We start from the raw sequence: 18,948 nt of genomic DNA, 5'->3' as shown, positions 1-18,948 counted from the left end.
GGTGTCAGATGGCGGTTCTCACTTCAAGAACGAAGTGATCGAGAAGATGCGGAAGTTGGTGGGTGCCCACCATCATATCACGACAGCCTACAGTCCTTGGGCGAACGGGACTGTAGAAGTAGTCAACCGACTAGTGCTGCGCGCCGTGAAGGCGCTGCTCAGCGAAATGAAGCTGAACGCGGACGAATGGCCGCATGTGTTGCCCCTCGTTCAAGGCGCCCTTAACCATCAGCCGGCGGACCGGCTGGGAGGAATTGCGCCTGTGACAGCGTTTACCGGCCTGTCAGCCAAGGCCCCGCTGGCAGGAGTTGTCCACCCGACGTCCAAGGAAGTTTACGTCACGGACTGGCTTGGCGCCGCCCGTCAGAAACATGTGACGGACCTCCAAGTGGCGCTAGAAGAAATGCACCGCAACGTGGCGGTGCGAAGCGACAAGTTGCGTCAGATTGGCCCTGCATTGGCGAGGACCCTGCCAAGTGACCAGAGTCATCACAGACCATTTGATGGAGACTCAGCAGCTGGTGCCACCGTATGAAGTCACGGTCCACCATGCGTGCCGACTGAAGATGTACCACGAAGGTGGTAGCGAGGTGACCGAAGACCTCGAGGCGCAGATCGCGTTTGGCGATGGCGGATTTCATGTGGAGCGCCTGGACGAAGCGCGCTGCGTGGATGGCCAACACCAAGTTTTGGTGAAGTGGCTTGGACTTGACGATGAAGAATCGTCCTGGGAACCTGCGGCGAATTTGCTGGACGACATTCCAGTCGTATTTCGCAAGTGGGCGGCGGCGAACAAGGAAGTCCCTGCCGCCCTCATCAAGACACTGGACTTTCCGTAGGAGGGGAAGTGTTCTGCAGCGTGCAGAGCAATTTGGTCGCGCGTTAGTTTGACCCATTGCAAACACACACACTCCGTGTGTGCGGCGTGTCAAAGGTTCCGATACCTTAGTGGAGGTACTGAGTACTTTAGTGATTGGTAGTCAGTAGACGCCTCGTAGCGTGTTTAACCTCACTAATATCAGTGTGTATATTTGCTGCCTTGACGAAGGTCCCGTGGCCGAAAGCCAAGAAGAAGCGGGAGACAAAACACATGACCACTGCGATGGTTACGACTGCACGGGTCAAGCGTTTGGGATATGTCGCACCTTCGCATTGCGCTTTACAACACAAATCGTTACATTGCTTGTCAAGTGCTGTCTGGTGGATACTATTAACTTTCCAAAGTCCGACGCTGGATGGCGTGCCCAAATGGATGGATTTGAGGGGTCCCTTCGGTTTGTTGCGCAGTGGACGGGACGCTCCTACGTGTTCGACGGTTTACAGACCATGAAGGTTGATATTGTCGCAAAGGCTTCCCAGCCTTCAATGTCCAGGCGCCAGTGTCCCAGAGCGATCGCGCCGTCTTCAGAGATTCCATTTTCGGCGCCAGCCGTGCTGTTTCCTCTGGCGGCATCATTCTTGGTGATGCTGGCTACACTCTCCTGTCCCATCTGATGACTCCGTTACCCATTGTTGAAGACATGCACGACGACGAGTCGCACTACAACCTCTTGTACTTCAGAACTCGTATGGTGGTAAAACAAGCATTTGGGTTGTGTAAGGCAAAGTTTAGGATCTTTAAGAAGGCTCTAGAGCAAAAGGATCATACAACCATGGCTGTTATAGTCCAAGCAACGATGATTATCCACAACTGGATGATTGATCTACGTGAGGATGAAGAAGAAGTCAATGTCCATGAGTGAATGCATATTGCCGGGGAAGTTGTATTTCTTGCAGACATGTATGTTATCGATGGCAATCAGGCCAAAATAGGACGTGATAGTTTGAAAGAGTATCTAGCAACACATATTTCTTTGTAATAAATTTATACAACCGAAAATTTCCCGTCCTCACACTTCCACAAAATTTGCTATTATTAGTAAAATTTAATGTACCGGTACTATTGTTGCTCGGCAACAAAAAGGCTCTCAATAAGAGCCATAACTTGAGTTTGAATCTCAATAATCTTGTCCACGCTTTCCTTGAGATGAATAAGAGCATCTCCAATCGATACTGAACGATCAACATGTCGACCTGAACTTACAAGGCCCTTTGCAAGGCTCTCACCCAACGAAACAATAGATGCTGCCATGTACATCTTCTTGGCTCCTTTTTCGCGCTGGCAATCGACTTCGCCCTTGTCGTCTTTCCACATTGGCTGTGCGCTTGGATGACGTTGGCATCATGCCGCCGTCTGCTTCTTCAATGTCTTGTTCAATGCTGTCCACGTTGTCATGTTCGGTGTCAGAGTCGAAGCCAGGGTTGATCGTGCGATTACGAGCACCCTCCTCTGTCGATTTGAGTGCTGCGTACTCCACGTTTCCCATACCACTCTTGGCCGCAAGCCAACTCTGCAGGTCCGACCAGGAGGGAGGCTCCACCACGCTTGACGATGAGTTGCCAGTTTTTGCCAGGTCCTTGCAAATGGTAGCATACTCGATATCTTGAGCTTGTGGTACTTTGGTAACGGATTGGTCGCAGTCCAAGTTGATTGCAAAGGCGATCTTTCCCCACGTACGCGACAGCTGCTTGGCGCTTTTGGGTCCTTTTAATGGATGATCATGCGAATCGCATCGGTTATGTAGGAACGCAACCACCATGGCCGTCACCCACACGAGCTTCTAGGTTTTTGTACCATGGAGGACCTTGTACGGATCAGTGATACTGGTTTCGCACGTCCGGGATCAGTGGAAGGAGCAGTGGCATGAGTGGCCTGTTGGGCGGGGAACTGCTTGTAGATCTCGACCATTTCATTCTTGGTCAGACTCATGGCAATAGGCAAATTTCGCAATTCAATCCGTGTTCGCGTCCGTGAGAAAAATGACACGGACACGGATTAACTGTAAATTTAGACGATTTCGCTGTATTAATAGAATTCCGCGTCCGGAATAAACATAAGGAATCTGCTACTTTGCAATCATGCTGTCCGTGGAAGAACTTGTCATGGCTTACAAGCGCTCTCGCTTCGCGAGGCCTGCCCGTCGTCGCAGACTTCTGTTCGCACTCATACGGTCGGTCGACACCATACAAATACACAGAATCCTTCTGGAACTGTTCATGGTTGTCGAGTATCAGGTGGAACCTGTGCGATGATTTCTTACCGTCAACTTCGAGTACCTGGCAAGAGAAGCCAGGAACTTTAACTCCCCTAGGACCAAAAGCAAGTTATTCGTGAGCACATACCCCAAGACTTCATGACTGGTAGATGTTGGAGGAATGTTCACTCGTGGTTGGCCTGTATCAACAGCGCTCTTCCTACAAGATACTCATTTCGACAACGATTCTATTGGATACTCCTAAGTAGGAGGGGTACAGTGAAAGCGTAAGGGCTCACATATACACCTAGAATGAAGACCTACTGCGTCCGTAGGGTAAGTCTTTCGTAGGTATGGTGAGGGTAACGTGAACTAAGGTGCAATGCCACTTGCTCACGTGTCAACATGACTACAACGAGCAGAGGCCTCCTTATGACGATTTCGCATTCCAATATTTAGCAAACATTAGGAATAACTGCTGAAATGTCGGAATATGTCGAACTATTTGGTGAACTATCGCTGCATTTGAATTTGTATGTGAAACCAGGATATTTCATATTCCATTCCGACCAGGGGGTGTCGGAATGTGTCGGAACCGACAGAATTGAGCTTGCCCTACCCCTGTAAATGACTTTGATTAGTCAAAATGGTGTAGGATAAGATACTACAACAATATGATAGGTAGAAATAGATAATAGAGACGATTCATTGGCCAAAATTAGTGTATACAAATACTAAGTGAGGTTGAAATATTGATCATTTTCATCGATAGGAAATATATTAGTTACGTTGACCGACTGTAGTTACTGTGAACATGATCTTTATCGGAGCTTGCCCATCTCAGCTCCGCTCCAAGCTGTTACTGTGAATCGGCCCTTAATAGGCTTCCTCGCTGACGGCGACTTCTTACTGTAGGTCAAACGGAAGAGCATTCCAAATTGCTTCACGATCGTGTACACAGTGACCACCGTATATACAGGTTTTGCAAGCGTCTTATCTGCCAAAACCGGAAGTTGACCTGTCAAACCTTATGTTGTGAAGGCGATACAGTAGATGCCTTCAGTTTACGGTTGTCACTCACTCTCCACGACATCTACAGTATACTATAATTGACGTTGTGTTCTGGTCGCTACGCTCTTTGGGCAGGAGAAGCGTGTTGGGCTCATAACCCAAAGCTCAAAACCATACCGTAAGTGCTTGTGAGTGTTTTTGACGTCCATACAAACACGGAGTTAATTTGTGGTCATCACAAGAACGCTTTCAAAGCTACATCTACATATATCGAGTTTTTTTAACGGTACTTGCAACAAAGATGCCGAATTGTCGTGATATTTCAAGTGGCAAGACAGGTATCGATGCGACGGAGCAAGACGGCATTTCGGTCGCACTTGGACCAAAATCGGGGATGTTAAAAGTAATTTTTTGTCGTGTTTTCCTAGTCGAGAAGGAAGCTGTCGATGGCGGCTTCAATACGCTGGTGGCCCCACTTTAGGTGGCCGCTGTCGGTGGGTTTGGGCGAGTACATGTCGCGGCAGTGCGACGATTCCAGGATGTCCACGACCGTGGACCGCGGGTTGAGCGTGCCAGTATCGTTGGTCAAGGCCAGCGAGTCCCACGGGTCGTTGGTGCCCGTGGAGAAGACGACGTTTTCGACGTTGATGTTGAGTCCGCCATAGGCGAGGTTGGTATTGGCCACGCGGGTGTCGACGTTGGAGATGTTGAACACGATAGCGCACAGGATTTTGGTCTGGACGTGGATGTTGTTGAATTGGAGGGGGACGAACGCGCCGTACCCGCTGTTGGTGGCCTGGCCATACCCGAATTCATTGCAGTTTTGGTAAAACCACGGCCGGGCCACGGGGTTGCGCACGAACCGCGACCGCGAGTTGTACTGGAAGAACATGCCCCCAAAGCTGTTGTACGTGCACTTGTTGGCCGCGACCGTGTGGTTGATGAACCGCGAGAGCTTTTCCAGGGGTTGCAGCGTCGGGTCAGCAAACGAATGGCAAATGCCGGCCAATGTCGTCGACGTCAAGTCGTCCGAGGTGGCCGCCCTTTGGAATTTCGAGTAGATTTCCCGCTGAAATACGCCACGGTCTTGGTCGGATGTAAAGTTGTAGCACGGGTTGAACAGCTCCTTGAGGCGGGCTACGTCCGTAGGTTCCTTGCTCACCATGACGCTCTGGAGGCGCTCAAACGCAGTCTGGATGTTCGCCACACACGCGTACCCGCCATAGTACTGCAGCGCCTTGGAAACGTGCGTGCTGAACTCGTAAAAGTCCACTTTTGCATTCACGGGCGCCGAACTCGCCCATGTACCGGCAAACCGCGTGGGGTACTTGAGCTTGACCCACGCGGCCAAGTTGCCGGCGTAGCTGCCCCCCATGGCGACCCACTTGGCATTTTTGATGTCGAGGGCCCCCGTGAAGAAGTCCTGAAAGTTGGCAATGTCCGCCAGTGCTTGATGCGACGTTAAAAACTTCATGTTGGGCGTGGCAAAGTCGGCAAACGGCTGCGACTTGCCGTAGAACCGATGCTCCAAGCTCACAATGAGCGCCTTGTGTTTCTTGGCTAGTTGGTTGAAAAAGTATCCGTTGGACGTGACCGACGCGTGCGACGAGACCCACTCGCCCTCGATCACGAGGAAGACTGGAAACCCAGGCCCGCCGTAATGGTTCATGTTGAAGTGGAAGCGCTGGTTCCACGTGCTGTTATTGCTGGGGTCCGTGTGGTCGACCTTTTGACGGTTGAACCAGTGCTCTTTGGTGGGGTCGGGGAGGCCAGCTTGAGACGACAGGAAGACGCTCGATGGCGACGGGGATTCGAACGAGTGCACGTAGTCACCTGGTTGAAAATGGTCTTCGATCTCCGATGGTACGGGGATGGGAACATTTTCCAGCGAAATGGGGGGCGTACTTGCCACTGCCGCCGTGGCGGCGTCGACGAGCGGATCAAACACAGGTGCTGCATTCGCTCGAGCCAAGGCGACGACGCACGCGGCGAGTGCAACCACGCGAACCATGATACAATCGGTTGAGGTAGGGAAATTTGAAATGTGTGGTCATGGAGAGAGGCACGCGCAGGTTGAATCTTTGAAGGAGTAAGGGTGAGGGGTCAAGTCGAATAATTGGTGGACATTATTGGGCAGAAATGGCAAAGAACGATACTCAGTAGACAAGCGCAAGAAGACGACACATGACGGAATGATAGGACAAGTGACACACAACGGAATGATAGAACAAGTGACGAAAAGTGACGAAAATTTCACTCCACTGTTGTTTTGACCCGAAACATTTGACCTCTTGACGTATGATCAAGCCTCCAGTCAGTGGCCAATTACATGTACATTCCAAGTACACCCATGTGTTCTTGGATGGACTTTCATGACTGGTCAGCCATCCGGATACTAATAGTCATTTTGCGGTGGAGATGCTCTTAGGTAAGAAATCGGATTTCTTCAATATTGACCATCTCTTTTTGGAAAAGGGTCACTACATTACAAAAACATCTTATTTTACTTTTTTGGCGAACCGTGGGGTATTTGTCAGTTTGAAGCACTCTATTTGAATGATGAGAATATGAAATACTACTTTGTGTCTAATCAGTCATTCAGTCTCTGGGTTAGAGGTCTATTGTTTCAACGAGGGAATTATCCCATCCGGATATTACTCCGGTCCAACATACTGTCTCGCTTCAACTTCGCCTTATCGCAACATCTGTCAATTTTGAAAGATTTGAAATATATTTATACCAATCGAAAGCTTGGTGTTTTGGCTTTCTCGTGATATTGTTGTAATTTATAAATTTTGTGCTCAAAGTTTAGCTTTCATCAATAGAAAGATGCCAGTCACCCTATTGCATCACCCTATAAAAGGATGCAATCACCGGACTTGATTACAGTAATGTATGGTGGGGGACAGTGCAAACATCTATTATGAGAGGTAAGCTTGCTCATACTTCCTACATATAATTACTCAATATCGACACATTACACATGGATGTTACAATGCAGTATGTACTCATTAAAGTACACATTTTCGCCCGTAAGTTACCTTAGCCCTGTACAGTAAGTAACCTGGGACTCCGTCTGGTGGTTAATTGAGTTTGGATTATCATTTCATCTGGTGGGACCAAACGCATCTGAGTGGTTAGCTGAAAGCTAACCACTCAGATGCGTTTGTACTTAATCCCTAGTTAGCGGTGAGGTGTCAGAGTATGTATACCAATTCCCATATAACAGTAAACACTCATATTGCAGGGTATTCTGAGAAAAACAAGGAGGGAATGGTACACAAGTACTAGTACTCGTGTCTTGGACACAAGTGACATGCGACAGAATGATAGTACAAGTGCCGCCAACAAGTTTGATTGTTCGAACACCAGAGCAGTTAACACCTGGCCCCAAATTGGAAAAGCACCAATCACAGAACAAATATCTGAATACAGAAACTTCTAGCCTTGCAATACGAGTTTTTCCGTTGGGTAAGTACATATGCGACATTTCACTGTTTGATAAGTACAACCCCGTCTCATTAGTAGCTACGTGGATTAGCTGCAGTCCTCAGAGGGGTAATCGCAAACCTTCGCCAAAATATGAGCGCACTTAACAAAGACTATCGCACTTAACAAATATATACTGGTATCAAACATTTGACACTTTGAAATTTAACTTCCATGTTACCTTGAGAATGACAACTTGTGGACTGGGGGGTGGATTTCAGCATACGCCGAAAACTGGCAAGGCTTCATCACTGAGGACGACTGGTGTCATGAAGTACACTGTGTCCACCAATCTTCCATTACATTGCCTTGTGGCTGAATCGTTGTACTCATGCGCTGCGTCCTGTAGTATGGCAGCAAGGCTATGCCCCTACCGTCTATTTTAAGACCAGCTGTTACCATCGTCAACAAACTCACCAACATGACTTGGTCTATGACTCCATTGGGACAGGAAAAATCCATACTCACAAGTCTTTACTAAACGTGAAGTGTTTGTAACAACGCCCATGTTCTGTACTAGTATTCACGACGGAATTGTTGTGATAACGACTAGTTTTGTGTGAAGACGACTGGTTTTGAGTGAAAGTGGCCAGTTTTATTGACAACGACGATTTACATGTGCTAGCACCATATCTGCTGTGTGTGAATCTAAATTGATCTTTTTTTGCTTTTTTAAATATTTGTTGTGACGGAGATATTACCTCTATAAGTGAAGGGAACACAGTAGTAATATCCGGTATTTAAGTTTGAAGGTACTAATTTGAGGTGTTACGTTAGTTGGGATTGATTGAATGCTAGTTGCCCCCCCCCCTTTTTACTATTGAAAGTCCTTCCCCCACGACTACATTGAATTCTAGACTGTCATTTGAGCGGGGGTGCAAAGATGTATTCATAGCGCAAATACACAGGAAATCAACCTGCAAATTTCACAGCATTGAATCATATTATCATTAAAGCTGGGAGTTTTAGGTCTCTATATTGTTGGCATCATCCCCCAAACTTAACAAGGTTTCGAGGTTTCGATCTCTGGAGAATTGACATCGTGACTACTCCACTACCGGTAGTGTAATTCGCAAAGTGCTATGGAGATCTTATGTATTCACTTCCTCATCCAGAATCATCTAACACAAAGCACATGTTCCTACGCCCGACCGAAATTATGCCACACATCACCAACTTCTACGTGTATATATATTATTTTACCCAATGAACACAGCCCCAATCCCAACTTCATTGTGTGCATACATTTTATAGCGATGTAAGCCATGTCTTGATTTGGGGGGCGGGCAGGGGGCTTTATATACATTCACAGAATATTTGAGTTTGTGTGAATAGTAGTTGCGTAGTCCTAACTTGATACTATCACTAAGCCCTTCGTCGACGACTACATTTAATCCAACACTGAATTCAGAATCACACTAATTCAATTTACACCGAACTCAAAGAACCCACCCAACTCAAGAGTTTCGAAATCACTTCCACATTGATTGATTGTAACCCCATTGCTGCCTTGCATAGTGTAAGCGATGTCAAATCCGATTGTTCCCATAAACAAATATTCTGCGTAACGATATCACCGGTACCCCGACAACCAACTGAAGTCTACGCGTAGCTCACTGAAAATTGGATACAAGCGTTGGTGGGGCAAGTAGTTACTTGTACATAGATTAATGCTCCGAAGAACTTCGACGCATAACGTTAGAGCATTTGAAGTTGTCGACATACTGCTCTGTTGCCATAGGGATATCTCCGCCAAAACAGAAAATATGAAAAAGCTCAAAATATCTGGCTTATCATCAAGCTCTGTGCACATTAACCACTTATTTTGTATCCAATCAGACGAGAACTTCAATCATTTTTTCAACCGCCTGCATTTGTTACCAAACATAGGTAGTATGAAATAGAAGCTAGACGGTTTTGTGATATGTTGGAAATTTCTAGGTGACGTGCACCATTACTATTATTAATTGTACGGTTACTAGCACCTACTAACACATTTTGGGTGTTGATTTCCATCGACATCTTCCGCGCAAATTTAGAAGGCGACGGTGACCCTGGCTATTTATCACGTCAATGCAACGCACTTCAAGTGTAGTCTGAAGAAATATTATTCGAAAGAGGCGTTGAAATTGCTTCAGTAATAAAGAAGTTAGAGCATCTCCACTCGTCAGACTTAAAGGAGCACAATACTGTACTAGTAGTACGTCTTTCAGAATAATTCCAGAATTATTGTTCGAATACAAATACGAAGATTATTTTATCCCCAAAAATAAATTTGTAACTAGCAAAATAGAAATGGTAGGGAAAATATTTAATATTCCTACTAATAGCCCATTTCGCCTTTATATTTCCTATGCATTTCAACTTTTATGCTACTATTAATAATCTTAGTACGTATGTAACAGTTGTAAATTGAGTTTTATATCTTGATGAAACAAAGCACCCATATCCGGCCATTTCTGACCCCCTAAGGATAACGGCAAACTCTTATTTGAGAAGATTTGATATAATGTTATGGCTACAGTATTGCCATACCATAACGACTCGGACAAATATTTGCTTGATATGTGCTTCGGACATGCACTTAAGTGAATTTACACATTAAATGCGAATAGTTGTACCATAGGCCTTGTCCGGGAAGCGGCACGGCCTGCGGCCTACCTGCCGCTTTTCCCGACAAGAGGAATCGATTGGACAAAAATTATACACAGGACCTCCGCTACGCTGCGGTGCGCGCAATTTTGTGGGCGGATGCTCTGTCGTCGCTTGCTACTTGTAAAGCTGATCGTTCTTATGCGGGTGTATACAATACACAAGTATGTCCGAACATATTCCGTTCGGACACTTTCACTCGGACAAAATATGTTCCCCTTAAGTCCAATACAAATGTCAAGTATGGTCAAGTATGTCCGACTGAAATTGTCCGAACGGTGTCCGCAAAGTGATCATATTCCACGCATGCACGAGAACTTGTGACGGTGGCGAAACCAAAGTTCACTACGCTGCGGGTAGTACTCCAAAATCGAATACTGATTATTAAAGGTCTATTGGGGTTTTCACAAACTACGACCATAGAGCCGTCTAAACACTCCCGAATCGAACCCAGAGGTGTTCTGGAGATACCACCACAGTTGTGTAGCCGAGTCAATGACCTGTCTTGTTCTTAGAACATCATTTAGGGTAGAACTTTTGAAAACCCGCAATTTAGATTATAATTGTTCCGAGTCGATAAATGTAAATTTTTGCTCATTTGTTGCAATACAATTATGAATTGTTGCGCCGAAAAGAAATACTACGTAGTACTTCGAAGTATATTAAAAATTAGATATTGAGCCATCAAAGCTACAATAAGTTAAATATATTTCCCCCCGGCCCTGGTCAAGACATCTAGAGGGTGCGGGAAACTACCAAAACAGCGAACCTCAAACGAATTTGGCAGCATAAAACGGGGTTCGATCGTACTAATAGCTCTTGTGGGTTGAAGACTTAATCACAAGCGAAGATCCGACGAAGAAGGTTTCTGCCAACCAGGTGAAGCAAGACTAATCCAATCGTGTGACAGCGCGAGGTATCTAGCATCAGCTCCGTCGAGTTTGTTGTAATATGACCATTTCCTTCACCCCTCCAGTGCTACATGCACTTGCTGGGGGTATTCTGCATAGCATGGCGCAGATATAACAGCCACGTACGAGCGTCGTGTCGAAGCTTAGCCTGATACTTGGGGCACCAACCATTTCTTCGGTTTCAGCAACGGTACCGGTAGTAGTAGTAGTGGGTACAGCGACGACAGCAGCGGCGGGTTGGTCGGGCGCACCCGACGCTGTGGTGGCTTCAGGCTGTTGAGGCTTCGCCGTGGTGGTTTCAGGCTGTTGAGGCTCCGCCGTGGCTGCAGTGGTCGATTCAGTGCAGCCCATGGTTTTCAATAATGCGATGTGTACACGAGAGTCGTTATTGAAAAATGAGGTGATCCGTGTACTAGTATATGAACCCCGACGACGCCGTCGGAAGAAGGGCGTCGCCCTTCGGCATCTTCAGCCGTTACGTCCCTTGTCGCTATACCGCCCATGTGTGCGCCTTGATTCTATCAAGGAGCGATGGGAACCTCTGTGAATAACGTTCCTATATGATGTCTCGACAATATGACTTTTCTTATATCTTGCTGTGGAGAGTTGGTGTTGTTGTTGCTGCTACTGGATGTGCTCGACGACAACCACCAACCAGTGCATCAGTTGCTGCTACTGGTACTGTATACTGTACCATCGTTACACGTTCGAGCAGCAATACTGAATGTATGCACTACTTCGGAGTACATACTTGGTCACATGTTCCACTCGACACGACTGTACGTTGATAATATTATGTGTATCTAGGCTGGTTTCGATGCGACGCGGAATAACCATGGTTTGGTGACGTGGCACTCTGTAAGCCCTTCAATGCATGTGTGTCGATTGTGGCCACCACTGCGCTGGGTTCGATGACTTATTACGGTCAAGTTAATATACTGTTGGTGTGATGAATGCGCAAGGTATCGCTAAGTGACTGGCTCATGGAGTCCGCGCGTCATAGATTTTTTTTTAGGAGATCATGTTGAAGTACTCCTGTGTTCCCAGGCAGGCCGAAGTCGACCGTACAAAAAGACCTGAAAATGCAGCTGAGTTGTTATTCTTGGAATGACATCGTTCACTTCACTACGCCCTCCGTATTAATTCTGGCTTGCTCCATGATGAAACAACGCAGTCCACACAAATACACCGAACTCTTTTCGAAGTGGTACTTTTCATGGTTCGCGACAATACCACTACAGTAGTAACAAAGTTACAGTTGTTAATAACTTGTAGCGGAACTTCGAAGGAGTAAACTGTAACTATTACTAATATATATACATACTACTGTAGCATGTAAGTTAGTACTTCGTAGTAACGTTACTGTACCTCGGATTGGTAACGAATGATAGGTTTCACTTTGTTGAGCTTGAACAATAGTTTTCAGTCAAAATAGAAAAGTAGGTTAGTCCCTTGATAATCTGTTTACTTTCACATGTACCAGTAGAGTATTTCCTATAAATCCGATTGCAATGCTCAGAGAGTCCTAATTAGAATGCTTGGTCAAAACCGATCAGGAATGATGCTCAACACTGTGCTTCCGTATAATTTCTATATCTGTGTATTGTCAAATCTATTCGAAACTGGAGCCCTCAGCAGAATCGAATGTCTTAAGAGAATGGATTAAAGAACTGCCTAAGCCAATCAAATCACGTCCTGTCGAGTTTCTGCCAATCCAAACGTTTGGGCAAAACCATATACATACTGATATTTGTATATTATAGTTTGTACGAGCTTAAACTGGATCGAATGCTATTCGACGAAATGACTCGCGAGTCCAAAATTTGGGTGAAATGCACAATACCAATTTCTGATTTCTCCTTGGTGATTCACGAAACAAATACAACACGATACAATATCTAGTATATACTACTAGTACTACTAACCAAGCGGTGGTGTGTTTGTAGTAACGTTACAAAAGGTGAAATGCATATCATGAAAATGCAACACAAGTACATACTGTAGTGTAACGTAGATACACATAGTGTAGAACCTCGCATGCACTTCAGTAAGACCAACTCAAAGACTGTAAGTTGACAAGGTACTTGTTGGGGGCTGGGCATAATCGACACCTCAAATAAGCGGTGTGATTCGAGTCGAGCCACGAGTCAATTCGACAAAGTTGTCATGTTGCCAACATGAAGACAACCATCATCCAAGACAGAGGTTTGGACGATGCAAGTGGCAACATACTAGTACAAAAGCGAGATTTGGTCCATTACATTGTGAATAACTGGACAAGATTTGATGTTAACGTTTATGTTGGGGCAAGCATGCATGTACTGTACACTACTTCGAATGTATATGCTTATGAGGTGAGGCACTGCGAGTCCAACGAGTATGGGATGGCGAATAGAGGTGAGAGGAATGCGAGTTGCACTAAGCTTATGGTGGAGAGATGGAGGAGAGGCAGCCTTCCACAACCAAACTACCGGTACACGCCCCGAAGCTAACACCATCGTGGTTCCTGGTCCTACTAACGCGATACTATACCGTGTGTTGGGTAGCTGCTGGTATCAACAACCAATTTGTCTTAACGTTAGTTCTAGACGCGGGTACACCATTCCCATGCATACTAGTAAGCCATCGGTACAGTAGTTTAGGCAATGTTATATTCGTACGTTGACGTTGACGTTAGCCAGTCCTTGGACACCAACAACGACGATCACACCTCTTGCGGCGATATCGCCAGTCATGTACAGTACAGTAACTGTGACTCTCAAGGAACTTGACAGTGAATATGTACCTTTCAAAATCCTTCAACCCACACTGAGTATACTTTAAAAAATTGTTAATCAAGTGGTATTTTTCTATACTTGAAGCACCATACAAAATCCAGCAGAAAGGAAAATCGATACTATTAATAGTACCGTTTTACGAAACAAAATGTTTCGTGACTGCATATATTGAATCTGTTTCGTATTTGTTTCGTTAATCGTGTATATCTAGTTATAGCGGTTTCGGTGGAGTTTTGTGGTACTGTACAGTCAACGACAGATTTTAGAGGACACCCGAAGTTTGATAACACATGGGAACTTTATAACCAATCCAAAATAGTAAAGAGGATTAATCCAACATGATTGGCCAAAATTAACTTTGGCGCGAAAACATTTAAAATTCGCGGGCCCTACACAGTCGTGACATCGACACCAGTCACTTCAAAAATGGCACCAAAGGACCGCAACCAAATCAACCCGAAGAAGAAGCCACGTCGGCGTTATACGCACGCCGTGAAGCTCGCTGTGCTGTTCCAAATGCACACAGCCTCCATTCGAGACATTGAGGCGGCGACCGGCATTCCCAAGAGCAACGTTTCTCGCTGGATGCAGCAGGCGCATCAACTCCTCCTACACGATGGCTCGCTCAAGCGCTACAACCTCAGTGGTGCTGGCCGCCCTCATGAGCTCCCCGATACGGCTGCACTCGTGGCCTATATGCACAAGCTTCGTGCTGCCGAGCGCGCTGTCACGTGTACACACCTGGTCAACTTTCTCAAGCGCCACCACCGTCCGTGGCTTGACGAGTACTTGGCCGCCAAGAAAGCCGGCTACAACTCTCTGCTCCATCTGCTCCAGCGCTGTTGCCACAACAATGGCTTCACTCGACAGAAGACCGTGAAGTCCAAGAAGACGCAAGCCGACCTGGAGGCCATCCGCGCTGAATTCGCCGCTGACTACAACAAAGACTTTAGTGGCTTCAGTGCGGAAGCAGTCATCAACGTGGACGAAACTGGAATGACGTACGACATGCCCCCTCACGCGATTTGGTCGATTTGGTCGGTGCGCGGCGGTTAGGCGAAGATCTCGGCTGGCGAGAAGAACTCGTATCGTATGACTGCTGTGCTGGCGGTGCGAGCAAATGGCGAGAAGCTTCCCATCCAGTTCATCATGCGTGGCAAGCAAGGCGGCGGCATCGAGACGGCGGAGTTCGATGGCTTTCCTATTGCTCATCAATATGCGATATAAGACAAGGCATGGATGGACTCACGTGTCTGGGCGCTGTACTTGCGTGAAGTTCTCAAGCCGCAGGTCCGAGAGCCTTCTGTTCTTTTGCTCGACAATTTCGACCAGCATGTAAGCAAGCAAGGAGTCAATTATGCCAGTGAAGAAGCGGGGTGTGTTGTTGCGGCCATCCCACCCAATGCAACAAGTCATGTGCAGCCCTTGGATGTTCGTATTATGACCCCTTTCAAGCGGCATATGCGCAACTTATGGCTGGAAGAAGAGCTCATAGAAGGTAGTGATAGTGAGGAGGATGTAGATATGATGACTGTCCCGGCGCAAAAAAAGCGTCTAGCTATGATTCATCGTGCCATTAAGGCATGGGCACGTATAACGCCGGGAGAAATCCGTCGAAGTTTTGCTAAGGCTATTCCACAATAAATTCTCCTTCAGTAATGATTTTACTAGTACATAATTACAAGAAAAAGTTCGATGCGCCCGGGACTCGAACCCGGGGCTCACTCAAGACACACAACGTGTTTTACCACTGCGCTATCGCGTCAAACGCTTACCTTTTGAGGTTGTTCATCAATACGCCTAATCTAAAATATTAGATGTGTTCGAAATTCTGCAAAAGCGATTGCTCTTGTCTGGTTGGCCACAAAATCGAACGAATTTCGAAGTACTTCGTCCAATGAACTTCCGCCATTATCAGAAATTCGAAGTGCAGGGTGTCCCCTAAAATCTGTCGTTGACTGTACTGCAAATGTGATATTACCTGTAACGTTAAAACATATTTATTGTACGAAACCTGTTACTATAATAGTACCAATCATTTCCAATCGGTGGAACTACGTAGTTACTACGTAGTAGTACCGATACGATGTATGATGCACGTCATTAACCAGAAAAAGCAAGGTGTAACGAGCCAACTTTAATTAAACTTCCAACTGTCCAATTCAGAAATAGGTGGTTTTACTATAAAACGTTTTTGAATTGAACTTATTACTGTATTTAACCACGTTAAACCTCAACTTTGTGAGTTATATTTTCTCCTTTATGTAGGTGTACTTTTAATACTACTACAGTACCTGCGTACGGATACGATGTACGGATACCAGTTGCATACTAACATCAAGGTAACCTTCGTGGCAAAAATCTACTAGACCTGGCCCTGTACAGTGTCCTGTACAGTTGGTACTATATTCCACTTGGTGTTTAAAGTCTATTAATCGACCAAGTCTTCGCCAAATTTGATTTTGAGACGTAATATCGCTTCACCACAATGAGACCTGTCGAAACTATGTCTCGTTTTACTTAAATTTTGAGAAATGGATTTAGCATCGTATGTACTCACCAGGGGTAGGACAGAGTCCCAGGTTACAGGGCTACGGGTGAAAAGGTGTAACGTGGGGCACTAGTCATCAGCATCGCTCGTTGCTTACTGTGTTCGTCGATTTCTCGTTGACTACAACACATATTGAGGCGATACATATATCAATATAACCGCAAGATTCAGATCATCAATTGAGGTTCAAGGGATATCAATTTAAATAGTAAACACGTGCAGTACGAATTTTCAAAAGTAGCGTTTTTCGTAGGGCACCAGCCATCGGCGCATGTTTTAGACTTGTGTAATGTATTGAATCCTCCAAACTCTAGTTCGTGCAATGCTGTCATCATATTAACTATCAAAGGAATATGTGTTTAGAATGGGTATTAACTGCTACAGTAACGATTTCTGTATGATCAAAACAAAATTGACTGGTCCATCTTAGGGGCACTAATTCTTGAAGGAATACACTTTGACCAATAAGAGGTATTCGGGCATTTCTATTGGCTCAGGGGCACTACTTCTTGAAGGACTACATTTTGACCAATAAGAGGTATTCGAGCATTTCTATTGGCTTACAACAGTGCCGATGACTGGTGTCTTTGTTATCACCAGATGGGATAATTATCTCTTTGAAACAGTATTTCGGGTAAAAACAACAATGGAACTGGTTACAGGGAGATGCAGGAACACGACGCAAACACATCACTATGAAGAATTAAAGGTCCTTGCTTCCTTCAAATTATGGTGTACCATTGTCGAGGGAATACATGCATCGCTATTCCAGGTGTCACGTGCGAGTCAACCAAGTACTGACTCTGCCACTTCCACGGAATCAAACGGCGTGTATATGCGCGCGACAGTTATATATTATTATTATTTGCTTGAACAACTATATGTTGATATTTGTATAAAGTGTGTGTATTTTTATTCATCTCCATAATTGTTTATGTTTTGCAAAACGATATATACTTACATCCTGCAGATTGTGCATGCGTACTGTACTGTACATGCGAGGAAGGCGCGATGCAGGTCAGCGATTTCTCAATGCATACTGCACAAGGGCCATGGAACTCTCCATTTCTCATAAGAACAACCAATACTATCAAGAACAACTTATTGCATGTCGCCTGAATCAACAGCTGTAGAGAATGGCAACTTCGAACTTGGCAAATTCGACTTATTGCAAGAACGAGCGTGTACATGCGGGTAAGATGCCTCATGCCAGAGAGAGCTGTGTATGCACATACGATGCTGCATAGGCTGAGCTAGTAATGGACTATCTTGTAGTATGAGTAGTCTTGCTGTAAGTATTACAAGGCTCGAGAAAAGCGTCATCAAAGTTCGTCCATTTTCAATATTTGCGCATGTCGACATCCGAGAAGTGGAGAGGGCAGGAAGCAGCAGCAGATACGTGTGTGGATGGAGGAAGAACTGAAAGTATATTAGTTCTGACGGGAGAGAAAAACAGCCAATCAGACTACACTATGATTGGCCACGACATCTGTGATGTTTCGTGACAAATGTCTGCGCTGTCTTCTACCTGAGGAAAAGCCTCTAAAAGGCACAAAAACCTCCTACACATCTAGCAGAATGCTGCTACCTGACTGACAGGGCAGTGGGGATGTTCTCTAACAGAACAGGGTGTTCTGACTGCCTCCCAACAGCGCCACGCACTGTCAACCATAATCAGGTGCCCAGAGTGCAGCAAGAGGCTGGCGGTTAAGCTCAGTGAGCGTAACCACCACTGGTTACACCGTTGTCTGTCCGGGACTCAACTCGTCGGACATCCCTTTCAGCAGGTCTCTACCAATTGGCCCTTACCGAACGACATGCCGTGGAAGGGCCGGATGGATCGAGTAACCACCGGGATGCCGTCACCCCCCAATGTCGAGCCAACATGCTTCAGGGCGTCCCCCTGGCACGTCGACTCAGTCACGGGCTGAGAGGCCGGAGTTCGTGCTCCCTGGCTTTCGCCTGAGGGTGCTGAAGGACGACAGCAGTCACACCCGTTAGTTGACTACGCAGAGCGCAGAACATTGTGCCATCTTGGGTATTGATATCCGCGACCTGGGGTCGTGTATCGGTGGAAACAAGACATAAGTCTATTGTTCGATGAGGTGGTTCTCGAAATGGTAACGTACGTCAATGTGATTCGTACGCCCATAATGTCCAGAGTGGGTCACGATCTGGATGGTGCACTTATTGACCTCGTATAGAGGAATAGCTGTGGTGATGGGATGTCCCATGTCACCGACTGCCTGTTTGAAAACTCAGGCGCCCTTGTGCAAATTTGTACAGAAGGATTAGCGGTGCCTCGTTGTCGAGAGGACGATGCTTCGCATTCTCTTAGCGATCCGAGATATCGCAGAGTAGCGGTAAAGTGTCACACTAAACCCGCGACGCATCAACACAGTTGGCGTAGTCACTGTCTACATGCGCGTGATGCGGATGGAGTGATCATACGCACTACCTACGACGAGATCATAGTCTATCGT

General features: G+C 46.1%; 4 protein-coding genes across 4 annotated transcripts in view; 1 reads left to right on the top strand and 3 right to left on the bottom strand.

Moving 5' to 3' along the window:
- The window catches only part of H257_16754 (hypothetical protein), a gene marked incomplete at both ends in the record, with an annotated part of 3,029 nt that extends 2,190 nt beyond the window's left edge, over positions 1 to 839 (top strand). Inside the window, 2 exons of the mRNA XM_009845293.1 lie at positions 9 to 421; positions 516 to 839. Coding sequence (XP_009843595.1) covers positions 9 to 421; positions 516 to 839 — 737 coding nt within the window. The remainder of the gene's footprint in view (positions 1 to 8; positions 422 to 515) is intronic.
- A 1,263-nt stretch (positions 840 to 2,102) lies between these two features.
- Positions 2,103 to 2,809, bottom strand: H257_16753 (hypothetical protein; the record flags this gene model as incomplete). Its single annotated transcript, XM_009845292.1, has 2 exons — positions 2,103 to 2,660; positions 2,705 to 2,809. The coding sequence occupies 2 exons, from the start codon at positions 2,807 to 2,809 to the stop codon at positions 2,103 to 2,105; spliced, it is 663 nt and encodes a 220-aa protein (XP_009843594.1).
- A 1,700-nt stretch (positions 2,810 to 4,509) lies between these two features.
- H257_16752 (hypothetical protein) lies at positions 4,510 to 6,096 on the bottom strand (the record flags this gene model as incomplete). The annotated part of the gene is made up of 1 exon (XM_009845291.1): positions 4,510 to 6,096. The coding sequence occupies one exon, from the start codon at positions 6,094 to 6,096 to the stop codon at positions 4,510 to 4,512; it is 1,587 nt and encodes a 528-aa protein (XP_009843593.1).
- A 5,108-nt stretch (positions 6,097 to 11,204) lies between these two features.
- H257_16751 (hypothetical protein) lies at positions 11,205 to 11,595 on the bottom strand (the record flags this gene model as incomplete). The annotated part of the gene is made up of 2 exons (XM_009845290.1): positions 11,306 to 11,595; positions 11,205 to 11,228 (listed from the first exon to the last, which is right to left on the bottom strand). Exons 1-2 carry the CDS (start codon positions 11,486 to 11,488, stop codon positions 11,205 to 11,207), a joined length of 207 nt encoding a protein of 68 aa, XP_009843592.1. The 5' UTR covers positions 11,489 to 11,595.
- Positions 11,596 to 18,948: the final 7,353 nt, after the last annotated feature.

This window comes from Aphanomyces astaci (genome assembly GCF_000520075.1).
Source record: "Aphanomyces astaci strain APO3 unplaced genomic scaffold supercont1.91, whole genome shotgun sequence".
NCBI classification, from domain to species: domain Eukaryota; phylum Oomycota; class Saprolegniomycetes; order Saprolegniales; family Verrucalvaceae; genus Aphanomyces; species Aphanomyces astaci.
The sequence above is the reverse complement of the archived record's forward strand: the minus strand, read 5'-3'. Positions and strand labels throughout refer to the sequence as shown.